The sequence below is a fragment of the Danio rerio genome, chromosome 17 (assembly GCF_052040795.2).
Source record: "Danio rerio strain M-AB ecotype USA chromosome 17, GRCz13ab, whole genome shotgun sequence".
Taxonomy (NCBI): Eukaryota; Metazoa; Chordata; class Actinopteri; order Cypriniformes; family Danionidae; genus Danio; species Danio rerio.
In genome coordinates, this window is record NC_141037.1 from 33,137,578 (window position 1) to 33,161,555 (window position 23,978).

The 23,978-nt window shown below is 35.0% G+C and overlaps 2 protein-coding genes across 3 annotated transcripts in view; one reads left to right on the forward strand and one right to left on the reverse strand.

Annotated features, from left to right (window-relative positions):
* Positions 1-23,978, forward strand: part of LOC147839992 (uncharacterized) — a 782,854-nt gene that overhangs the window by 378,895 nt on the left and 379,981 nt on the right. The gene's annotated exons all lie outside the window — the stretch shown is intronic.
* lin52 (lin-52 DREAM MuvB core complex component) overlaps positions 2,877-23,978 on the reverse strand; it is a 32,545-nt gene continuing 11,443 nt past the window's right edge. The window contains exons 6-7 of one of the 2 annotated variants that reach the window (XR_015512791.1): positions 8,792-8,925; positions 2,877-5,029 (exon numbers count right to left, since the gene is read on the reverse strand). Coding sequence is in view for 1 of the 2 variants with exons in the window: in NM_001077796.1 (NP_001071264.1) it covers positions 8,870-8,925 (56 nt within the window). In the remaining variant the exon portion in view is untranslated. 2 annotated transcript variants of the gene reach the window in all.

The window sequence follows — 23,978 nt, forward strand, 5'->3', positions numbered from 1 at the left end:
AGACGTAAATATAATAATTAATTATTGGAAAAGCAAAATAATATTGGAAAAGCATTTTGTAAGATCACAAGTGCAAAAAAAAGTAGAAATCTCAGGGTCATTCAAATTAGAATGATACTTTTAAAAGTTAAAGTCAATATAAGGAATTTATCAAACATGAACAAAGTTCAACAAGTTTTTTTTTAAATTTATATTTATTTGTTTTTAATCAGATCAAATAAAGTGAGACGAAATTGCTTTAGTTTCAAATAATAAAAATAAATAGGCAGCATTACATTAGCAATTGAAGATATTTCATGAAACGATTTGCCTTAGGAAAAAAATTATATATATATATATATATATATATATATATATATATATATATATATATATATATATATATATATATATATATATATATATATATATATGTTTAAAATATTCAAAAGACTTATTAAGGAAAGAGATAACACTGGATGGATGGCTAACCTATAGGGATAAAACTCCTGTAGATATGAATGTTTGGATTTATTAAATCATTACTTTGTGATGTGTTCTGAACAGACTGCAAAATATAGCTTATTCTAATTACATCCACGTTTTTTTAATACACCGAGGTCTAATCAGCTATTACTAAATTACAGAGGGATTTTGATTCGTTTTGCAGATAATTTGTGGCACAATTTGGACATCTGGACAGATAATTACTGGGAGATAATTTATGGAAATGAGCAGCGAGCCGTTGATGGAGACAGAGATAACACCAATCTTATCAAAGTGCCATGTGTTGATGCATAAATAAACGTCATGATTCATAGGACAGCAGCAGCAGAACGTCAGACGCGTGGCGTCAGAAACACCGAGCGCGCGCTCCCGCGGGATCACGCCTGATATGTTGCTTTTCTGGCCAATTACAAACACCGAACATTTGAAAATAGTTTATCATATTAAAGTAGCCCGATAACAACCCAATACTAAAGGTGCACGGTATTATCCTATTTGGATTGCTTAAAGGAATAGTTCACCCAAAATGAAAACTGACTCACCATTTTCTCACGGTTCTATTTTCTTCTGTTGAAGCAAAAAGAAGATATTCTGAAGAATGGTAGAAACCAGCAGCCATTGCCATCCATAGGAAAACAAGACACAGAAGCAAACACTCAAAAGTTCCACAGAAAAAAAAAATCAAAATCAAAACGACTTCTAAAGGATTGAGGATGACAACAGATTAAATATTCATTTTTTGGGTGAATTATCCACTGCAGGTACATAGGTAAAAACAACAAAACCAGACAACCAAAATTGATTGAGTATATCATTGATTATCAGGTTGATAAAATTGAACTTGTATTATGTTAAAATTACTTAAAACAGCTTGTGTAATTTATAAAATTAAGTTAGAACATGACTAACATGAAAAGTTACAATGACCTAAAAGCATATGTTGTCAGGACTAATTGATCAGTGCACTAATGATGCATAAACACTATAAAAATTGACAAAAAGCCATGAAAACAAATGTTTTTATGTTTCTTAATAACAAAATTAAATCAGCTAATAGGTTTTAAATTCAACGTTGAACTTAATATTTTCAGTTTGACAGATGCAAGTTGAGATTGACTAGTAAAGTTCAGTTGATTCAACTAAAATAGACAGCTGAAAGGCATGGCACACACTTGGTGCGACAAGACAAGTGCATTTCGGATGTTTTTTTTCCATTAGCCTATTCTGGAAAAAGACAACTTTTACAAAAACACAAAAAGTCCAAAATCTCAAAATTAGCATGAAATGAAAAACACACGAGCATGTTTTCGCCTGTAGTGTCTCGTCTAAAAAACACAGAAAAGCCATGTGATTTGTGGCCTTATGGGACATTATTCAATTACCCACCCATGCTAATTCTTTGTTGGCCGGGCTCCACGGCAATTACATGAGATGATCATCAAAACTGGCAGCCACACAAAAGTAAACTTTAATCACATATAGGGAAAAATCACAAATGAGCGAGCTTCAAATTTAGACAAACACGCAAGTCGGTGAAAGAGACTATAAAACTTCACGCAAGAGTTTCAGCGTCGCTTCAAAGAATTCACCTCCGCGCCGCCGAGCAAAATATTACAGCTGCAATCACACGGGCACCAGTTGAAACTAATTAGAAGCCATTAAGTGGAAATTTCATTAAGGGTAATGAAGAAATCAATGTTATCAAGATATGCTAATGACGCATCACCCGGTCTAGATAAACCCATCTATTCACAAGGCTCGTGCTCTGTCAAAGCAGCCTGTCAATTACGAACTGCTTCCTGCCCTCTCATAGCCACTGCTTCTGCTGTAATCTGTGGCGGGCTTTGTTGTTTATTGTGAGCGGGAAAAGAGAAAAAAACACTCCACGGCTTTTAATAATCCATCTACATATGAAAATGAATGCATCCTGATTTACATGCATAAGAGGACAAACTAATAAGGCTGTAGATTAAGGAAAGATTTAGTTCAGTCATTCGTGTAGATTGGGTGGCCTATCAAAGACCGGAAGATCTGATGGTGGCAGATTAAAAGGCAAACAGCTGTTGCGAAATTTGTGTTTTTTTTTCCAGTTCTTACTGAATATTCAGTCTCCTGTGAGCTCATGTCTACTTATTTTAAAGGAAATCCGCCGTCGACATTTTTCAAAGGTTGAGTTACTGAAAAAGCGATTGCAGTAGAGCAGGGGTGCCCAAACTTTTTCGCAATGGGGGGCCAAAAGTAGAATATCGAATATTGATAGCCGTTGGCCGAAAATGATTTTACAACACTATTTTACATTAAAATTGCCATGAATAACTTCCTAATTGCTTTAATGATATTAAAAAATAAAATATTAAATAATAGGCTAATTATATAAAAATATTAACTAATGCAGTATAACTTTTTTTATTATAACTTATTGCGATTAAAAAATCACATTTAAAACAGTGGAGTTCAATGTTAAGTATTAACAGTCAAGCAGAAGATGCCCTCACCAAAGCCTCTGCATTGTCTTCTATGCATGTACATTTTTAAACCAAACCTGATTCATTTACACCATTTAAATTGAAAAATTTAATTCATATAGTTTTTTTGTAGCTTAATAATAAAACAAACAAATAAAAAATTACATTCAATTTGAAATGACAATCTCTAAACCATTCTCAGATGGATTAGCGGGCCAATTTAAAGGTTACAATGGGCCCTGGTTTTGGGCATGTCTGTTTTAGACAAACGGATGGTGGAAAATTACACCATTTCCTTGACCTCTACATAAAATATGGGATGCAATCCTTTTTTAAAGCTGCTAAAATGAGAGTTTGTACAAAGATAAAACAATTACAGCCTAATGGGATGCATACACATAAAGACGTGTTTTGTATTGAAAAGCTTGACGGCTATTTGTCTTTTACGAATAACTTCTCTCCTTTTTTGCTGCTGGAAGGTCACCGCAAGGTAATGAGCTTTGGGATGGGGCCGTTTTAAAGGGACATTGTATTGCATTAGTCCGGCCCCTACACAGATTGCTGGTGCTTGATCTTCTCATGCCAGGCAATCTAAATGAAGAATCACTTGTGCTCTTCTGGTGATAATTCTGCATTTGCGATGTATTGGAAGTGATGAATTGTTTTTAATGCTGCATTTTGTTTTTGCTCACCAAGCGCACATACAGTCTGCGGCAAAGACGAGTGATTCTGCTTCTATTGCCCATACCCCCTTTATCCAAAAGCTCTCATTTTTATAGCCTATTATTCAGCATTTATGTTATTAAAGCATACTTTTTTTTTTTTTTTACAATAAATACAATCAAAATGACCCTTTCAAACTTTAATATTGTAAAAACTTTTGAAGAGAAAAAATAATAATTAAAATACAAAAGCATAGTTTCAGGCAAAAGTGCCCAATCGTGGCAACATGATTGATCCACAGTGGTGTAAGGTAACAAATTACAAATACTCAAATTACTAATTGAGTAGTTTTTCTCAGAAATTGTAATTTACCAAGTATGTTTTAAAAACTTGTACTTATACTTTCCCTTGAGTACATTTCTAGTGCTGTATTGGTACTTTTACGCCACTACTTTTCTTCCACCTGCAGTCACTACTTTATTATTTCCTGTATATGGAGATAAGATTCAGTCCTGTGTGATTCCTGTCAAATCAAATAATGAGTAAATCGCATCATACTTAACCAGCTTAAGACATGCAGCAAACAGTTTGGAACCATTAAAAGTGTCCAAGAAGATAGTTTACACCAGGGGTGTCAAACTCAATTCCTGGAGGGCCGAAGCCCTGCACAGTTTAGTTCCAACCCTGCTCCAACACACTTACAGTACCTGTAGGTTTCAAACAAGCCTTAAGGACTCAATTAGTTTGATCAGGTGTGTTTAATTAGGGTTGGAACTTAACTGTGCAGAGCTGCGGCCCTTTTGGAACTCAGTTTGACACCTGTGGTTTACACTGTTTAGACTGAATTTCACTGATGAAAAATGTTAACTGTATGATGACAAAATGGCCTTAAACAATACCTAAATGCACTACAATGTTATGTTTACACACACACACACACGCACATGCATACAAATTACATGTAAATGCATGTCAAGCTTTCCCAGCATAATACTCATAATTAATATCACCATAGTACTTTTAAAAGGGCTACTTTTACTTATAATTTAATTAATATTTACAACAGATACTTTAACTCTACTCACACTACATTTTTGGACAAGTAACAGTACTTTTACTTCAGTATGATTTTTTCAGTTCTCTTTCCACTGTTGATCCAATGCCATAAAGAAGAGAAAACGGATGATGGGAAGGGTTGGAGCGAATGCTTTTAACAGAGATCCTAATATCTAATTTAACATAACATTTTTGCTTTGTTTTATTGTTAAGCTACAAAAAAGCAAACTGAGATTAAATGTTTCAATTACATGTTTTTAAATGAATACTGTAATTTCAAAAATACTGTAATTTGATGGATGAAGGACAATGCAGAAGACACCGGCCTGCGAATCAAGGTAAAAACAGGAGTAGCTTGACTAGTGTAACCCCATTCTGTTATTATCCTTGCATTTACAAGCTCAACAGAAAGAAGCAAATGTAAATGTAATGCCAAAAAATGAGCCTTTTCACCACAAACCTGCATTGATTTCTGACAAACCTTTACATGCATTAAACCCAAGAATATTTAGAAAATATTTAATTTGTATCAAAGTAGTTTAATCCAAATAGAATACATAAAATACACAATCCTATCTTATATTAAACTAAACTGCCAGTGATGTGTTTTAAGTTACAGCTCAGTTGAATAGGAAACTCCTTTTCCTGAGCCTAAAGATTTTGAGAGGAGATACTGACTACAGCAGTTTAAAAATGGCAAACACCTTGTGCTGAGTAGTTGGAAAATAAACTAGAAACTGTAGTGCTCTTTCCCCTCCCGAACCGACAAGAGCGCAATGATGACCCCTTGATGCAGAGAGAGTTTGCGAGTTCCAGTTTTCTCATACAGCTCTCACAATAGCGTGTTTGGAAGCTGCCTGCTGGCATTGCTTAATTAGGCGAGGAGTTGATTAATTTGCACTAATTGACAGCTAATTAAAGGCCTGAGGGCACATCGGATTGACGTTTGTTAGGGCAGCAGGGCCCGTCGAGGTCAGGGCAGTGGGTTGTTTATGGCTGTGCTGGTGTTTCTCCTTCCCTCTCCCCCTCGTCCTGGAGACAGAGCCTCTGTGGGGAATGACCCTCATCATAGAGAGGATGTCTGGACGGGGCCTGTTTGACAACCAGTGACTGCTATTATGTGCACCGCAGCTTCCGTGATGTCAGTTTACTGAACGCTTCACTTACACTAACAGTTCCCTACATGATGTCACTGCACATCACTACTGTCACAATTTATAAAGACAACAAAGTGTTGTGGGACGCAGCAAGTGTTCTTGTACAACAAGTGCAAAGTTTTGGCAAAATCCATAAAGTCTGTAAGTGCAGATAAAGTCCTCAATGTACACACAACTAAGCTATTTCCCATTCATTGATTAGCAGTAAAACAAAAAAAAAAATTCCAATATGGTCCCATTACACGATTAAAAAGAATGTGGCATCAGTTTTCAGGTCTAGTCCTTTAGGAGCAAAGATGGGGAGAGGATCGTCAGTTTGCTTACAAATACATGAGAAAATTATTGAATTGTTTCAAAACAATGTTCCTCAAAGAAACATAAGAAGACACTTGGATATTTCACCTTCAACAGTCCATAACATAATTAAAAGATTCAAGGAATCTGGAGGAATTTCAGTGCATAAAAAAGGGTGCAAGCCTAAGTTGAACCGTGATGTCCGATCCCTCAGGCGAGGCAACACTGCGTCAAGAATAGTCATTTATCGATAAGCGAAATCACCACATGGTGCTCAGGACTACTTTGGCAAATCTTTGTCAATTACCACAATACGTAGTTACATCCACGAATGCCAGTTAAAACTGTACGGTGCCAAAAGGAAGCCCTATGTTAACAGTGTCCAGAAGCGCCATCGACTGTTCTGGGCTCGAAGGCATCTGGGATGCACCATCACACAGTGGAAATGTGTACGGTGGTCAGATGAGTCAGTATTTCAGGTATTTTTGGAAGAGAAATAGAGGCTGTGTGAAGAAGAAGAAAAGGATTATCCAGACTGTAACCAGCAACAAGTCCACAAGCCAGTCTCTGTCATGGTATGGGGTTGTGTCAGTGCCCTTGGCAAAGGTAACTTGCGCTTCTGTCATGACACCATTAATGCTGAAAAGCACATGGAGATTGAAACACAATATGCCGCTCTCATTTTCAGAGACACGTGCATATTTCAACAAGACAATGCAAAACCACATTCTACACCCATTACAAAGTCCTGGCAGCGGAGGAAGGGGATAATAGGTACTTGACTGGCCTGACTGCAGTCCCGACCAGTCTTCAATCAAGAATGTGTGGCACATTTTGAAGTGCAAAACGCAACAACGAAGACCCAGTACTGTTGCCCATTTTAAGATTGCTGTTTTGCATTTAAGCTAAGAACAATATTTTGTGCCTAGTTTTTACATTTTGTTGTTATAGTAGGATCTTCAGGCTTACACAATACCGACAAGTTTGTCATGGTTTGTGATAACTGCCTGGATGTACTTTATCCCACACTTTGTGCCAAGTATGAGGGGTTTCTGGAAGGTTATAAATGATGTCCAGTTTCTACAAATAAATGCATAGCATTATCTTTAAAGAACAATCAAGTAGATTCTTTTACAGGCTCCAAATGGCCTGTAAATGCAGAAACAAAACTTTTTAAAGCAGTTATGTAAATGTTCTTTTTCAAATTGTCTGAAAAACCACTAAAGACTAAAAGTAGCGATTAAAATACTTGAAGGGTATACGAAATGCAGCTAGTTTCACTTGGATTTAGAATTACTTATTGTGCTCTTAATTCTTATATTACTTTTATGGGGATTTATTCTTGTCAGAAAATAACATAATAAACAAACTAGCGAACACAAAGAAGAACACACACCAACCAAATATATAATTGCAATGGACCATTTGTCGTTTGAAGTTGTTTAGCATCTGGAGTGATTTTTTTTAATACAAGTTCCAAACAAACTTTATTTGGTCTAAACCGAACAATTCCATTTTCGACTTTGCTTTAAGTATATCAAGACCTTTAGTAAACAATTCAACAATAGGTCAAACAAAAGAAGAATATACCTTCATTCATCAAGCACATTAGACTGTTTGTCAAAATAAGAGGTTGTTTGCCAGGGAATTTGCAAGTTCACTGCACTTTAAACTGTCAACAAAAGCTTGTTTATAAAGGGGCAAATCTGGGTCCTCCAAAGCAGGAACAGACACCAGCAGTAGCTTTGCAAGGTTCAAATCAGCAGCTTGCTTGTTCCATGTGAATCAGAAAGACAATTAGGGGCTTATTAGGCACTGGTAGGGGGGAGAGAGGCGTACCTCTAAGAATTGGTGGGAGCAGGAGCGAACACTCGCCAACCGCAGCCGAAGCCCCTACGACATCTCCAGCCGAGAACAGTCCTGGCCACTGTCTCACCTAATTACACTCGCCGGAGCGTTCTTTGTTTGCCGTTCAGCATGCCTGTCTGATTCCCTTTTCTCCGGGACCGTTCGCGCCAATGTCCCTGGAAGTGTGCTAATTAGAGAAGAAATGGCCCTAGTAATTATGTCAACTCTTGTTAACAGGGATAACAATGAGCAATATTATTTTTACGCAATGTTTTGTGCTGGGGGCCTTCAAAACTTCCAATTCCCATTAAATAGAAAAAAATGGCCTTGCACTGGTTTGGAAGCACTCTCATGTCAAAGCCTTTTACATTTCCCGAGCAAAACAGAGACATTAATGGAGCAGTCGATGGAGTGGCACAGGCATGAAGTTATTGCCCTAATTAAAAGTTTGAACGCTTCTTCATGAACTCCCTCATTGTTTGACAGAAGCTACTTTCAGCAAATGTCATTGGCTGGCCATTGGAAAGCAAAGCAGCACTAGCTGATGCCAAAAGTAAAAAGAAAAAAAATGTTGACACGAGCTGTACTACCGTTAAACAACATTGAATTTTTTTTTATTAAAACAACTGAAGTTGTATTAAACACTGAAGAATGAAAAATAAATACACGTATTGAAAAGCACACCGCCATCTAACCCATACTACTCAGCAGCTGCTATTAAAAGAAGCCAAACATTTTACAAACATATATACAAAAATGCTGAACTGTTATGACGTTTTGACCCCAAATCAGTCAAGTCTTCGTGAAAGCGTTAGAAAGCACACAAATCATCATTCTGCCTTACAGTTTCACAATCAGCTAATAGCTGACCCCACAGGTCAACAATCACCATCTGTCTCTTCACTTTTTGGGCCTCTCCAAGATGTTGAGGAATTTCCCTCTCGTCATTTCTCGAGCTGGAAAAGAAAAGAAAATATCATTATTAGGTTACTGCACTTGTATATGTAACCCACTTGTAAAATCTGATGCCACGCATTAGATTGTAGTTATTCCCATCCTTTTCTATACACAGAGTTTCTGCACATTTCACTAAGACAAATTTAAGACTTTTAGACCATTATGAATACAATTTTAGATTTATAGGAAAAACGCTAAGGATTAAAGTTCAAACACAAACACATTTTCCTAACACCTACTATCCTACAAGGATAAAGAAGCCAAATTGGCCAACTTTTGTTAAACATTTTCCTTTTTTTAGATGAATTGTTCATTGTACCGATTAAGCAGCTTTACATGGACAAAGGAAAAAAAATAAAACCAGTTTTAAATGATTTAAGAACTACAACACCATATTTCAATTTTAGGCCCTAAAAAGTGAATTTAAGACTTTTTTGGGCCTAAAAGGATGTTTTTAAAATTTAAGACATTTTAAGACCCAGAGGACCCCCTGATATAATTGTGATCTTATAGTTTCATAAATAAGATTCGATTATTATAATATTTAATATTACTGTTATATTATTATACTATATTATAATATATATATAAAAAAATATATATATATAGATATATAGATAGATAGATAGATAGATATATAGATAGATAGACAGATATATAGATAGATAGATAAAAAAAAAATATATATATATATATATATATATATTTTAATACATTATAATATAGTATAATAATATAACAGTAATATATATATAAAATAATAAATATATATATTTATTTTAGGAACCAGTTAAAAATAGTTCCCATTGTCATTTTTTAGGTAAATAACAAACCGGTCAGCATATTTTGAAATCTGAATCCAAAATTTGGCAATCTGTACAATAAAAAATACAAAGCATAATTATATTATTAATAATGAGGGGCTTCACAATTTTTCCTGCCTTTATTTGAAAATAAATAGTACATTTAAACTTCATGGATAACAAAAACAACCTGTTGTATTTTAGTATAAAATAAACTTTTGGTGCTCGACACTTTTTTTATTTCTATATTTTGTGATCAAAAAATTCACAACTGTGATGGTTTTCTTTAACAACATTAAGATGAAAAAAAAAGCCACCTACAAAGATGCATTTTTTTTTATAGCTGGATGTTGGACTCAAAATTGCCCAAAGTTATTTGTTAAAGTCAAAAACACAGACTGTGATGCCTCTTTGATGATGAGTAGTGCACGTGCTGTTTATTGGACACTCAGCTGTGAAGTGCACAGGGGGCAAAGACCTCCGTTTGGTTCTAAAACCTTCTTTGAATTTGTATATATATATAAAATTTATATATTTATTTTATATATATATATATATATATATATATATATATATATATATATATATACAAATAAAAAAAACTAAAATTTCTATTCATGTATAACTAAGATTTTCAGAAAGTGAATCATCTTTTATAAATTTAAATATTGGTGTCTGGAATGCAGCAAATTCAGAAGCTCCGATGTTTTGTTGTTCTTTTTTTTTTTTTTTGATTTGCTTAAATGTGTGATATAAGTAAACCATGGTCATACATGGGCATTCAAATGAGTAGAATCTTGCACTCGGAAACAGTAGTCTATATACCACAAGCTGTTTTAAAACAAGACAAACAGTGCATCCGACATCATATATTGTCATAGAAGGTACTATTTGAATGTACAATAACTAAATTTGCCTCATGGAATAGTTAGAGGTCCATCAATTGTGTATTTTAATCTCTAAAAAGGGCTGGTAATCCATGAAGGACAAATACACAAGAGCACAGGATAATGTGGAAAATCTCAAGGGACATATGGTCTAACATTTTAAACAGGCTAAGGACCTCAGAATATAGTGTCTTGATGTCTAATATGGAGAATATGGACCTCTCATCCATAGGAAAAACTAGAATAGATCCAAACGTGCTACATGGCTTGCATGCTGTTTTTAACATATTATTATTATATTACAGATGTAAAGTGTGAAATTTTAGATGCTGCAAATCTACACAGTATATCAGAACACTTAAAGTATCCTTACTTGGCATATTTTAATCAGGAAAACTGAGATCCTGAGTAATTATTGAAGTGTAATGCACTTCATTAAAGTAGGTATTAATGAAGCCGTCTTTTTCATCTTCCTTCATTCTCAGAGCTCTGTCTGCATAATCTACAGCAGCCTCTCCTGATGCTTTTGGAAATGGAGATGTAGCAGTGATGACCCTGCTGTGGTCAGGCTGACACAGGCGCTGATGAGCTGTTGGCTGGGTTTTTCAGGAGAGACGTGATGTGTGTGAGGGACAGGGTAACCCCGGTGTTAAGCGGCAGCTAATGAAATAATGTGGCGGATTGTAATTTAGATGAGCCCCCCTGTGTGGCATGTTAATGACAGGTGCAAGTGTCACTAGATTCACCTTCAGCTGCCTATCACTGAATTAAACATGATGCTTTATGATTGTCAATGCCAAAAAATGCCGTCCTGCTTAATATTTTTGTGGAATTTGGGATATAATATTTAGTGTTGGGAAAAGTTACTTAGAAAGTAACGCATTACAATATTGAGTTACTCCCCAAAAAAGTAACTAGTTGTGTAAAATAACTTTTGAGTTACGTTTGCGTTACTTTTTCTAATCTGGCTGAGGCTTGATCTCTTACAGAACTTGCAGGGTTTTCTTCTTCTTTTTTTTTTTTTTAAATAGAGAAGCTCTGTAAATAAAAGCACACTGTAAAACCTTCATTTACCTTATAAAAACACATAAAAAATTATTGTTAGATAGCGTTATCTTCAGAGAAACTCCTGACCCCAGAGCTCCACAATGCGTTTGCTACTATTGTCTTATTCAGAAGTAAAATCACTGTCCATTCATATAATCTTCTTCTCCTTTTCTTCCGTGTGTTCAAAATAATGAAAATGTTCCATTGCAGAAATGTAAGGCCCAGCCGTTTTCCTTTCTGTCTGTTCCTGCATTCTCTCTTTGTGTATGGGATTTAACGTGACTACGTTCATTTTAATTTAGCAATTAATTTTTTTTTAAGCGATTTAACTAAACTAAAATTTAACTCACATTACATTTTTAATAAAGTAACTCAAGTATTATTATCTAATTTTTAAAAGTAATGCCTTACTTTGCTCATTACTTAGAAATGTAGCTTGCGTCACTTGTAATGCATTACCCCAATACTGTTAAAATTTTACAAGGTAACCCTTTCAGAAAAAAAATTAAATTTGTCAAATGACCGTTTTATATGAAACATTATTGAACATTTTCACATGAACTCCTCATAAAATGTTTAAAAAAAGACTAATTTCATGTGCGTTCCAAATGTGTGAAGCATTTTTTACATGTATTTTTTTTTGAAACAGAGCTTAAGATAATAATGTTCCAAAAGCACAGTTTGCATAGTTCAGATGATAAATATTCTACATATATTAAACACATTTTACATAAAAATGTTACAAAAAGTTTAGAATGTTTCATAATGTATTCTACATATTTCACACATTGCTTTAAACAAAACATCTAATTCTAATTCACCCCACATTTATTAACGACCAACCAATATGAAAATCTTTTACAAAAATGTATTTTTTTAAAGTTTACTGGTGAATTAAACATTTACTAATATATTTTATGACATACTTACACTTATATGTAATAACAGTACATTTAATCAAAGACTATAGAATACACAAGACATGTCAATTGCATCTTTTTGAATGGGGAAAAGTGTAACGTTCAATATGGCAAATAAAGCCCTGACTACTAGTACAGGAGCCAATCATAGATCGCTATGTAGCGAATAAAGCCCAGCTTCTAGTAAAGGAGTCAATCATCGATCGCAATAGACTGACAATGCTCTGGGGGAGGGGCTTTGACAAGACATGAGTTTCTGCAGATTTTGTGTGATTTCGAACATTTAGAAATGAAACTTACGAGACAGTTGTTGTTAAGTTTTAATGGTGATTCCTAAAATGAAATTTAGTCATGGCAAGTAGTTTAGGAGAATTCGATGTTTTCCCATTGAGACAGAATGCCCGAGAGGCATTTCAAAGGGAATTTGATTTACTTTATAGTATGTAAAATCACACACACTGTGTGTCATGGCATGTAAAAACTGACAATAACCAGTTTTTAATTAGCTAGATAAGCAGAAGAATACAAAAATGCAACATAAATGACATAAACATGATAAAGTTACAAATACTCTAAGTAATATTTAGAGGAAATCCAAAGGGATGAACAGTAGATAATTTCTTATTCCATAGGTTTGAATTTAATTAGTAAATAATCATTTGATTCCCATTTAGGCATGGTTTCAAGGTTTACTGTGGTTTGGAAATGTCAAGGTTTTAAAACTGTTTAATGTGTTATAATGTTCCTAGGATATATATGAAAGTTTTAGTTTTGTGTGTGTTTTTACTACTATTTTATTTTCTATTTTTTTACTTCAAAATCTACTGGTCAGCCCATGAAAAACTAATTGTTTATGCACCGCTTAATTGCAGTGGCTTTACTTTATATCCAATGAAAAGAAAGATCTCCAAAGATGCCTTTTTAAAGTTGTGAAGAAATCTGTATTTTTGAAACTTATGAAGACAGCAGAAATCAATGACTTATTTGAATTCTTCATCCTGACATGTTTATTGTGTCAAAATATGTAGAAAATGTTTTGTGAAGTAAAACATATTGTGTTCAAAGGAGGTAAAGTTTTTTTTTTTTTTTTTTACCCAGACATTTTAAAAAAAGAACATATTTTAGGGAAGTAATCACAATACTGTGGTACCGTGAAACTGTGATATTTTTAACCAAGGTCATCATATTGTCAGAATCTTATACCGAACCCATGCCTATTCCGATTAAATCCTTTAGAGAGCTAGACGTAAAGCCTGAAGCACAACTTAATCTTCAGTATATTAACATAACAGATCTCACATTGCAATTAAAACACCCAGGTAAAGATGAGCTTTATAAGATATTACCATCATTAAGCAGCCTTTCAGGGTGAGATTAGTGCCTTAAGTACTTTCTATAAGTGTACGTGTGTCTTAATCCCAGGTTTAATGTCAATGATAGGCCAAACTAATGCTTTGTTAAACGGGCCACTGCTTTCTGGAGGGGTCCCCAAACAGGGGGGAAAAGAGCTTCGTCATAGCTGAACTAACAACCCCACTCTAACTCTTACTACCCCTCTTCCCAATCTCCCTCACATTTTCTGTCCAAAACAATACAGGAGCCTGTCTGGCTAAGCACTGTCCCATGAGACCCCTTCACCAGAGAGCACCCCTCTGATCCACTCATTAATTAGATTTCCATTTATCCTCAATTCCCGTCAGAGCAGAAGGGAAATGATTTGCATTGAGTGAGTTAGATTAAAAAGGGGAGTGTAGAGGGTCCTGCCAGCTAGCCTCGCTTGCTCGCTCATACACAGTCACACACACACACACACACACACACACACACACACACATAAATAGAAGCACGCACACACACAAAGCTGGTGCTGTCACTGGACAGGGCAGATCAATACTGATTAGCAGGAGTTAGAGATTTGTTTAGTTGATTAGAAAGGTCAATTACTAATTCTGTACTTAGTTAATCAGCAGCTTGTTGCCGGTGACATCCATACTAAATGGCATATTATGGATTCCAGAGGCCATATTATCTTCTTAATATTGTATGTACACTCATTAATATTTCAAAGAAGGAAATATGGTTCATGATGACTTAATATGCAAAACAGCAGGAACAGAATGAGGCAATAGAGCAAATATAAATGACTAGAAATAGTTATGTAGTTTAAAATTTGGAAAACAATTAATAACATCATAAAATGATTTATATTATTCTGCATCTGGACAGACATTATTAATAGACATATAGGTATGATTTATAAATATATACATAAATAACATATTATACATATACAATGCACACATAAATTAATCTAAAATCTTCATTCATTCATTTTCTTTTCAGCTTAGTCCCTTTAATAATCCAGGGTCGCCAAAGCAGAATGAACCGGCAACTTATCCAGCATATGTTGTAAATAATCGTGTATAAATAAAATAGTAAAATATACATTAACAATGAATATATCAATGTATTAACATACGAGCATATACATTTTTACGTACATTGTTTGCCCCTTACTGATTTATTATTTTTCTGCATGTTTGGTACACTTTAAAGTTTTAGATCATCAAACAAATTTAAATATTTGTCAAAGATAACAAGCAAACACATCACGCAGTTTTGAAGTAAAAGCTTTTATTATCAAGGTAAAACTAAATACAAAACTGCAAAGTGTTTGCCTAATAAATAAACCTAAAACTAATAACTGGTCACCAGTTATGGCTGGATTATACTTCTGCATCAAGTAATTGCTGTAACCCATGGCAAATGCCTTGCACACATTTATACTTCTGCATTCTGTTTGTGTTGTTCTGCAATAACACTTCTAAAACGCTAGCTGGCAGTAGGGTTTCGATGTTCTGTATTGAGTTATTCAGCAAGGGGATGAACACTGAAAATACCTGAAAACAAGCAACGAAAACCGACTCATTCAAAGGTGGGAACCAGCTGACATGCAACAGCTTTAGTCATAAAGTAAACACAGAACAGATCTATGCACTTTTATCTCTTCCATGTGACCCATCAGTTGCTAAACACTCATGCTAACAGGCCCGTTCCTTTCTCTCGGCCCTGCCCAAACTAATCAACACTACCCAACTGACCAGTCACGATGTGTAGTTAGTAGGGATGTAACGGTATTGTAAATACCGTCATACCGCAATATTAATTTTTTTCGATATTACCGTAGTCGCATGACTCGGTAAAACTATAGGTCTTCTGAGAAAATTTCAGGCAAATGAAGCGAACGGGAGGTACCGGAAACTACAATTCCCATCAGCCCAGGAGTGGCCATCATCCCTTGCGGTCTGTTGTCGCTACAGATCCAGTAATGCGGAAATGGAGTGTGCTGCTAGAAGCGGGGATGAAAAAGAGCTGGAAATGATCGAACCTGAAGCGGGTGTTGTCGCCGCGCGCGTTCTGATCAGCTGTGTTGTCGCGCGCGTTCTGATCAGCTGTGTTGTCGCGCGCGTTCTGATCAGCTGTGTTGTCGCGCGCGTTCTGATCAGCTGTGTTGTCGCGCGCGTTCTGATCAGCTGTGTTGTCGCGCGCGTTCTGATCAGCTGTGTTGTCGCGCGCGTTCTGATCAGCTGTGTTGTCGCGCGCGTTCTGATCAGCTGTGTTGTCGCGCGCGTTCTGATCAGCTGTGTTGTCGCGCGCGTTCTGATCAGCTGTGTTGTTGCGCGCGTTCTGATCAGCTGTGTTGTCGCGCGCGTACTGTAAAGCGGGGGGGGGGAGGGGAATGGTATGGTTGAGCGGGCATAATCAAGAGCCGTGTTGTCGCGCGCCTACTGAAGGGTGGGACGGAGGGTGTGACACAGCACACTGTTCAGATTGATACAGACATGAGACCTCTGTCTCACTCATGGCTTGTCCTCTCAAGTGGGGGAAAGACAATGCACAACGTTACCCACTGCTGTCAACCTGGGCCAAGTCATATCTCTCTGTCCCAGAAACCTCAGTCCCAAATGAGAGGGGTTTTTTCTGTTGCAGGGGACATTGTAAATGCCAAGAGATACCAGCTTTTACCAGATTATAGTTATATGATAATTTTCCTTATAACCCATCTCTATCTAAGTGAGTGAGTGAGTGATTAAATGTTGAATGAGATGAGTTTTCAACAATACTAAATTGAAACTTTATTTTTTTACATGGTTTAATAATTTTTTGTTATTAAAATTGAAGTTCCTGTTTCAAAGCTTACAGATAGATGGCTAATTTGTATGTCATTGACACTTTTGGCACATTTTTTGGGTATTTTCATAAGTTTTGTTTTTTCCTGTAAATGATTCAATAAATACTGTACCGTGACATGCATACCGAGGTATTACCGTACCGTTAGAATTCTTACACCGTTACATCCCTAGTAGTTAGGAGTGGTACAGTATGTGACCATTTGTGTGCACTTGACGCAAAAGTATGAATCAGCCTTTTGCAGTAACAAGTGCAGCCATGCATTTTTGATAACTTGCACAGAGTCTGTTACATGTGCGTGGAGGAATTTTGGCTCACTCATCTTTGCAGAATTGTTGAATGGTTTGAGCATGAACTGCTATTTTAAGGTCATGCCAAAGCATCTCAACTGGACTCAGGTCAGGACTTTAACTAGGCCACTCCAAAGTCTTCATTTTATTTTTCTTCAGCCTTTCAGAGGTGGAATTGCTATTGTGCTTTGGGTTATTGTCACTAACAGATGGTCAAACATTCTCCTCTCAAGATTAGTTGGTACAGAGCAGAAGTTTGAGGATCTTTTGGTCTACTTCAATTTGTCAGGCAGGGCCTCATTTATTCATTTTCTTTTCGGCTGAGTCCCTTTATTAATCTGGGGTCCCCACAGCAGAATGAACCGCCAACTCATCCAGAATATGCTTTATGCAGCCGATGCCCTTCCAGCTGCAACCCATCTCTGGGAAACATCCATACACACTTATTCACACTCATAAACTACAGACAATGTTAGCTTACCCAATTCATCTGTACCGCATGTCTTTGGACTGTGGGGGCAAACGGAGCAACCGGAGAAAACACCACGCGAACGCAGGGAGAACATGCATACTCCACACAGAAACACCAACTGACCCAACCTTCTTGCTGTGAGGAGACAGCAGTACCTACTGCGCCACTGTGTTGCCTAAGGCAGGGCCTATTTAAGCTATTTATTGATTGCGAACAGGTGTAGCAGTAATCGAGCCTGGTTGTGGCTACAGAAAATAATCTCAGGTGTGATATACCAGAATAAGTTATGTTTTCAATAGGGGATGGGGGAGGGCACAATCTAGTTTAGAATTTTGTTCATCCCTTAATAATAAAAACCTTCATTTAAAAACTTCATACAGGGTTTACTTGTGTTGTCTTTGAAAAATATTCAAATTAGTTTGATGATCTGAAACATTAAAGTGAGACAAACATGCAAAAAATAGAAAATCAATGTAAAATTACAATTAAAAAATCAGTTAGGGTAAAACAATGTTCACACCACTGTACATACATACATACATACATACATACATACGTTTGTACGTACATACATTTTTATTACATGTATACACACACACATGCATAAACATTACAAGCTTTTTAAAAACAGTGCAACATTTAACTGTCCTAAATATATTTTTCCTCTACAAAGATCATAGAATGTTTTAGTGGCCAATAAAGCACATGAATAAACAAGACATTTTCTTTTAACCCTGAAAAAAAAAAAAAAAAAGAAAATCTCTGGACCTTAAACAGAATTTCCTCCAAAACCTGACTGCCCCAATTCACTTTCATTAGAAGTCAAACACACTAATGGTGCCCCTGTTGCACATCCGCAACTGCCACTTGGCTATTACGGGGAGTAATCTTTATTTAATAGATTTAACATCCATTCTGGCTGCCTAAACCTCGTGGGATGGGTGGAGGACAGACACGCGCTCCCACACAAGCCCCGCGCTGGAACACATACACCTGATGCTCATGTTTGTGTTCAAAATTCAATTACCTACTTATTGATACTTCACAGAGATATTTAAGATGCAGACATGGTGAGTGATTTCCCAAGGGAGCCACTGCTTCCTCTTAATGTCCCAGCCGAGAGCTTTCCTCTTCTCCTCAACCCTCCCCTCCCAACGCTTGACACCACCAATCATTACCCATACGCCAGTCCTGCCACTGCCTATCCCCGTTCAAGAGGTGTCCTTATTAATAGGCAATCAGTCAAAATTCATTCATTAAAAAGCCTAAAAGCTTTCGCACTGGCGCTATGATTAGCTGGGAAAGAAAATCCAATGAATTCCTAATGTATTTATGGAAATAAGGTGTCATTTCCGATCTGTTGACAGAGGTGGTGGTTATAGGACAGAGAAGGGAGAGCTGAGTTTTATCATTGAGATTGTTCAGATTTGAGGAGAGCTTGGATGTTTCTCTGTGGTTGGAGAATAGGAATGATGCCTGTTTATAAGTTAATTAAATAAAGAATTCCTTAAAGCTTTACACAACAACAAGATGCTCATGGAGATGTTATAAAGACCAAAAATATTGATTTTAATTAAAATAAGGCGCAAGATGTGTTTGGCACAATTTGTTGATATATATACTCTAGTTTAATACACAATATGCCCAAAACACACTCGTAACTCATTAAGATAATAAGCACAACCCTGAAGATCAAGCGCCGCGACACAAACCATACTTTTACGTGCTTAAAATATAGCAATATATGCACTATCCACTTTAGACTTTGCACCTAGATCATTAAAATAGAGCCGGTTGTCTTATAAGTCTTCACCAAAAAATATAAATTGAGTCTGATTAATGAAAAATACATTAATAGCCAACCAGAATCCATCTTGCTTAAAGAGTTTAAATATTTAAAACAAAAAATATAAAATTTTCTATTTTTTCAAAAAAAAAAAAACCTGCTATTGTACGCTGATGTGGACACTACACTCTAAAAAAGTGTAGGGCTATTTCAACTCAAATTTGGTGTAATATTTGGACAAACTCAAATGTCAGGTTGAAGACAGGCTACAGATGTAATTCAATATTTTAACCCAACAGTTGGGGAGTGTAATATAGCTATCATTATAGTTTTTAATCTGTACATGATTTCTTTTAAAAAGTGTAAATAAATGAAATTCACTTCTGAAGCACAATTGCTAAAATTGTGTAATAAACAGCCTTTATGTCAATTTTAGAAACCCTCTTTAAGAACAGTGGTGGCTGATAAGGGAACTGACATGAATTAGTTTTAGTTTACCTTTTTAATTGTTTATTTATTTTTTGTCAGCACACATGGGTAAACGATTTGGATATAGCCAGCTTAGTATAATGTTTAAATATATTTTTCACACAGTGCACACAGAATTAAAAATATTTTAGTAATTTAAAATGTGTTCACTGTTTAATTGAATGAATGAATGAATCAATCAATACTTAAATTATTTTAAGTATTTTCAATTATTAATTGCTTGTTCAAATTACGTATTTAAATGAGCTGAAACATCACAACTTAAAAGTTTAATGTTTAATATATTTAAATTTGCAAAAACAATTAAGTTAATTTAATTGATTTGTGTTGAGATAACTTTGTGGAACTTTACAGTAAATGTGATTAAGTATACTGCAACACTGAGAAATAAAATTAAAGAATTAAAAACTTATTTCTGTATTTAGTTTTAGCTCGAGCCTAGTTTCAGCTTTTATTTAGGTAAAATGCTTTAATTCTAAAGTTATTTTTAGGATTTTGTTCTGGTATCACTAAAAAGGCAGGGTTCCACACAATTTATCCATGTTGTCCTGAAACAAATCAATTGAGTTCATTTAACAAATTTAAGTGGACTGAACAAAAAACAATTAAAGTAGTCTCCAAAAAATTCTCAAGAAGCTCATTTTAAATTAGTAGTTTGAACAAGCAGCAAAATCTTTTTTTTTTGAGTGTATGATACTCTTGTTTCAATAGATTTTGGTAGAACAAATTTCCGCTATTACCTCCTGGCTTATTACATCCTTATTAATAAGGTGTTTATTATTACTTATAAGTTATGATTTTATTCTACACCACACCTAAACCCAACAATTACCTTATTAACTACTAACTACCTTAATATGCAGCAAATTACTACTTTATTGAATGAAAAGTCTTGGTTAATGTTTTATTATTAGCAAGAATTGTATCTTTGAATAAAGTGTGAACTGTTTTTTTTACAGTGTAAACATCAAAAATAGGATTATCTTTTGAACATGAAACCGTAAACATTCCCTTCTCCATTCTGCCTCAACACTGTCCATAAAGCAGCAGGAATGGAGTGTGTGTGGGGAGGGGAAGAGGATGGAGGACAGGAAGACAGAGGAGAGTTTCCCACTGCTCAACCTTTCATCCAGCAGCACTTCATAACTGCTTGCCCCTGCGCTCGGGTGTCTCTGATGGATTGATGGAAGCACATTACTACGGTAGGGTAGCATCACTGCAATCATATTCAGCGACACACTGCGCTTAATAGAGAAGAGATTGATCTAGGGGAGGAGGCAGTGAACATTGGGGCCATTAGCACTGGACGAGTGTGACCTTCATTCCCGGGAGCAAGAACAGATTGAACAGCATGCAGCAGCTTCTTGCATGGTGCAAGCCACAGTTTTGTTACTGATCGGGAATTTGCAAATTTGAGCATTATGGCTAGAATTACAATTTTTTGTTGCGATTAATTGCTTTAGCTTTGATCAAGGTATATGATATTATAATGATATTCAATACAGTTTATGTTTATTTATATAGCACTTTTCCAATGTAGATTGTGTCAAAGCTGCTTAACATAGAAGTTCTAGTAAAGTCCAGATTTGTCCAGACTCCAGATACTGACCTAAGCTGCAAAAACGGTTATAATAATACTAAACTTTATTTTATATAGTGCCTTTAAAAGTAGCATTTTAATGTACGTTACCTAGGTAAAAGATGAATACAACAATAAATTGATAAAAAATAGGCAAGCAACTACAGCAAAAAAATAAATAAATAAATAATTGAAATCACATAATAGTTCTCATGAAAAGTATGTTTAAGTTATGATTAAAAAACACTCAGGGATTCAGCATTCTGAATGATGCAGAGAATTCACAATTTAGCTGGTATTGAAAAGAATGCCCGGTCCCCCATGCACTGTAGATTATAGTCATATTGACTTAACAGTTAAAAGACCAGCATTGGACGAGGAACAGGAACAGGAATAATAACCAAAATACTATAATATAATAACATTTCTTCAGGGTAAACAAACGCTACAATAAAATTAAATTGAAAAAATGATTATGAAGTAAAATAAGTAACACTTTACAATAAAGTCTGACCAGTAAATGATGGTTAATGGAATAAAATCAACAGTTAGAAAAAGGCAGATTTGTATGTTAATTTTAGTTTAAAAATACAACTGGATTTGATTAGTAATTAACTACATTGAATGAAATAATTCCAATTTGTAATCAGATTATTAGACTTTGATTTTAATGCATTATTAGACATTAACCAAGAAACTGACAATCTAAGATTAGCACTTCTAACCCCTAACTCTCTCACCAAGAAAAAAATGTTTGGATTGCATTTCTTAACTCCTAATGTCGCTAGTTAACACACTCAATGCTTTTTTTTTCGACACATACAATAATTTCTAAAATATCAACATCTACCAAATGGTTGATATGTCGATTTATGGTAAAAGTACCGGAGCTAATATATCCAATAAAAAAATCTGAAAATATGAAGAGTAAGACCAATTGATTTAAAAAATAAATAAATAAATTTCAAAATAAAAAAATTTTGAACACTAAATCATCTTTATTTTTAAAGTATACCATAAGTTTCAGATTCTCATTTAACATGCTTTCTTGTTTTGTTTTTTTACAATAAAAAAGTGTAGTAGTGCAACAGGATTATGTATGTTAGATTTTTTGTAAACCAACAATGCTGTGTGTGTAAACCATTATTTAAAACAGTCATTCTTTAAATGACTTTAACAATCATTATTTAATACAGTTAAAACATGGTCAACTGTTTGGTAATGTGGCAGTCAAATGGTAATAAAAGCTTTTGTCTTTTTCATCATATGTTAAATTAGCTAAATGAACTAATGTTTACCATTGAAGCCTAATTGTACAGTTTGTCACAGAATTCCAATCAATATTTCAGCATGGGATCAGTATGTTTGAACTATTAAGCTATTTGTCTTTAAGCATCATGAACACAACTGCAAATAGAAACTGAATATTCTTTTAAAAATACTGTAAAAATGTGAAACAAATTGTCCATGATATCACTATTTTTCACTATCATGGTTTATGAAGAAATGTTAAAGATAAGCAAATGTCTAGTATTATCACATGCATTTTTCACTGATTACTGCATCAAATATATGAGCCAGACATGTGATGTCTACTTTTAATCTGAGGATATTATAATTTATTCCAAGATACGTTCAAAATGTAGGCATTAAAAATCATTTGAGTATACCTGATAAGCTTTTTTAGTGCTGAAATAATTCTCCGGTGCCGTTCAGACATTTTTTTTTTTTTTACCAAAATTGCATTTTTCTTTTACAGTTTTACTTAATCAGAATAATAGAAACACTCTGTGAAGGGTTTCAGAACTTTCCATAAAAAATAAGAATGGCCATATTAGAAAAAACTAATGAGAAACTCTAGTGCAATCATTATGCCAAACTATAATTTTACAGAATAAAGTTTTTCTTTTAAAGTAACATCAAACGTGTATGATTCTATAACAATAAGCAGTTTAAGACAGTCAGACAGTTGCAGCTTATCCAGAACGCTGCTGCCAGGATTCTGACTAGAACCAGAAAATCAGTGCACATCACACTTGTGCTTAGGTCTTTACACTGGCCCCCAGTTATATTTAGAATAGTCTTTAAGTATAAATCACTAAAAGGCCTATAGAGCTCAATACATTACAGATATGCTCACTGAATACAAACCTAACAGATTACTCAGATTATTAAGATCATAATCACTAGAAATTCAAAGGGTTCAGTCAAAGCAGGAGGAATCCACCTTCAGCTATTATGCCCCCTCGCTGCTGGAATCAGCTTCCAGAAATGATCAGATGTGCTCCAACATTATGCACGTTCAAATCAATACTTAAAACACATCTGTTTAGCTGTGCCTTTAATGAATGAGCATTTTGTTACGTCCGACAGATTGCACAACTATGTCTTTCTTTCTTTTTCATTCATAATCTGTTTTAACACATTTTAATCTGTTTTTATATAATTTTTTTTATACTTGTCTCTTATTCCTGTTTATGTAAAGCACTTTGAACTGCCACTGTGTATGAAATGTGCTATATAAACAAACTTGCCTTGCCAAGTGTAAACATGATTTGAGATAATTCATATATTGTGCATTTTTAATT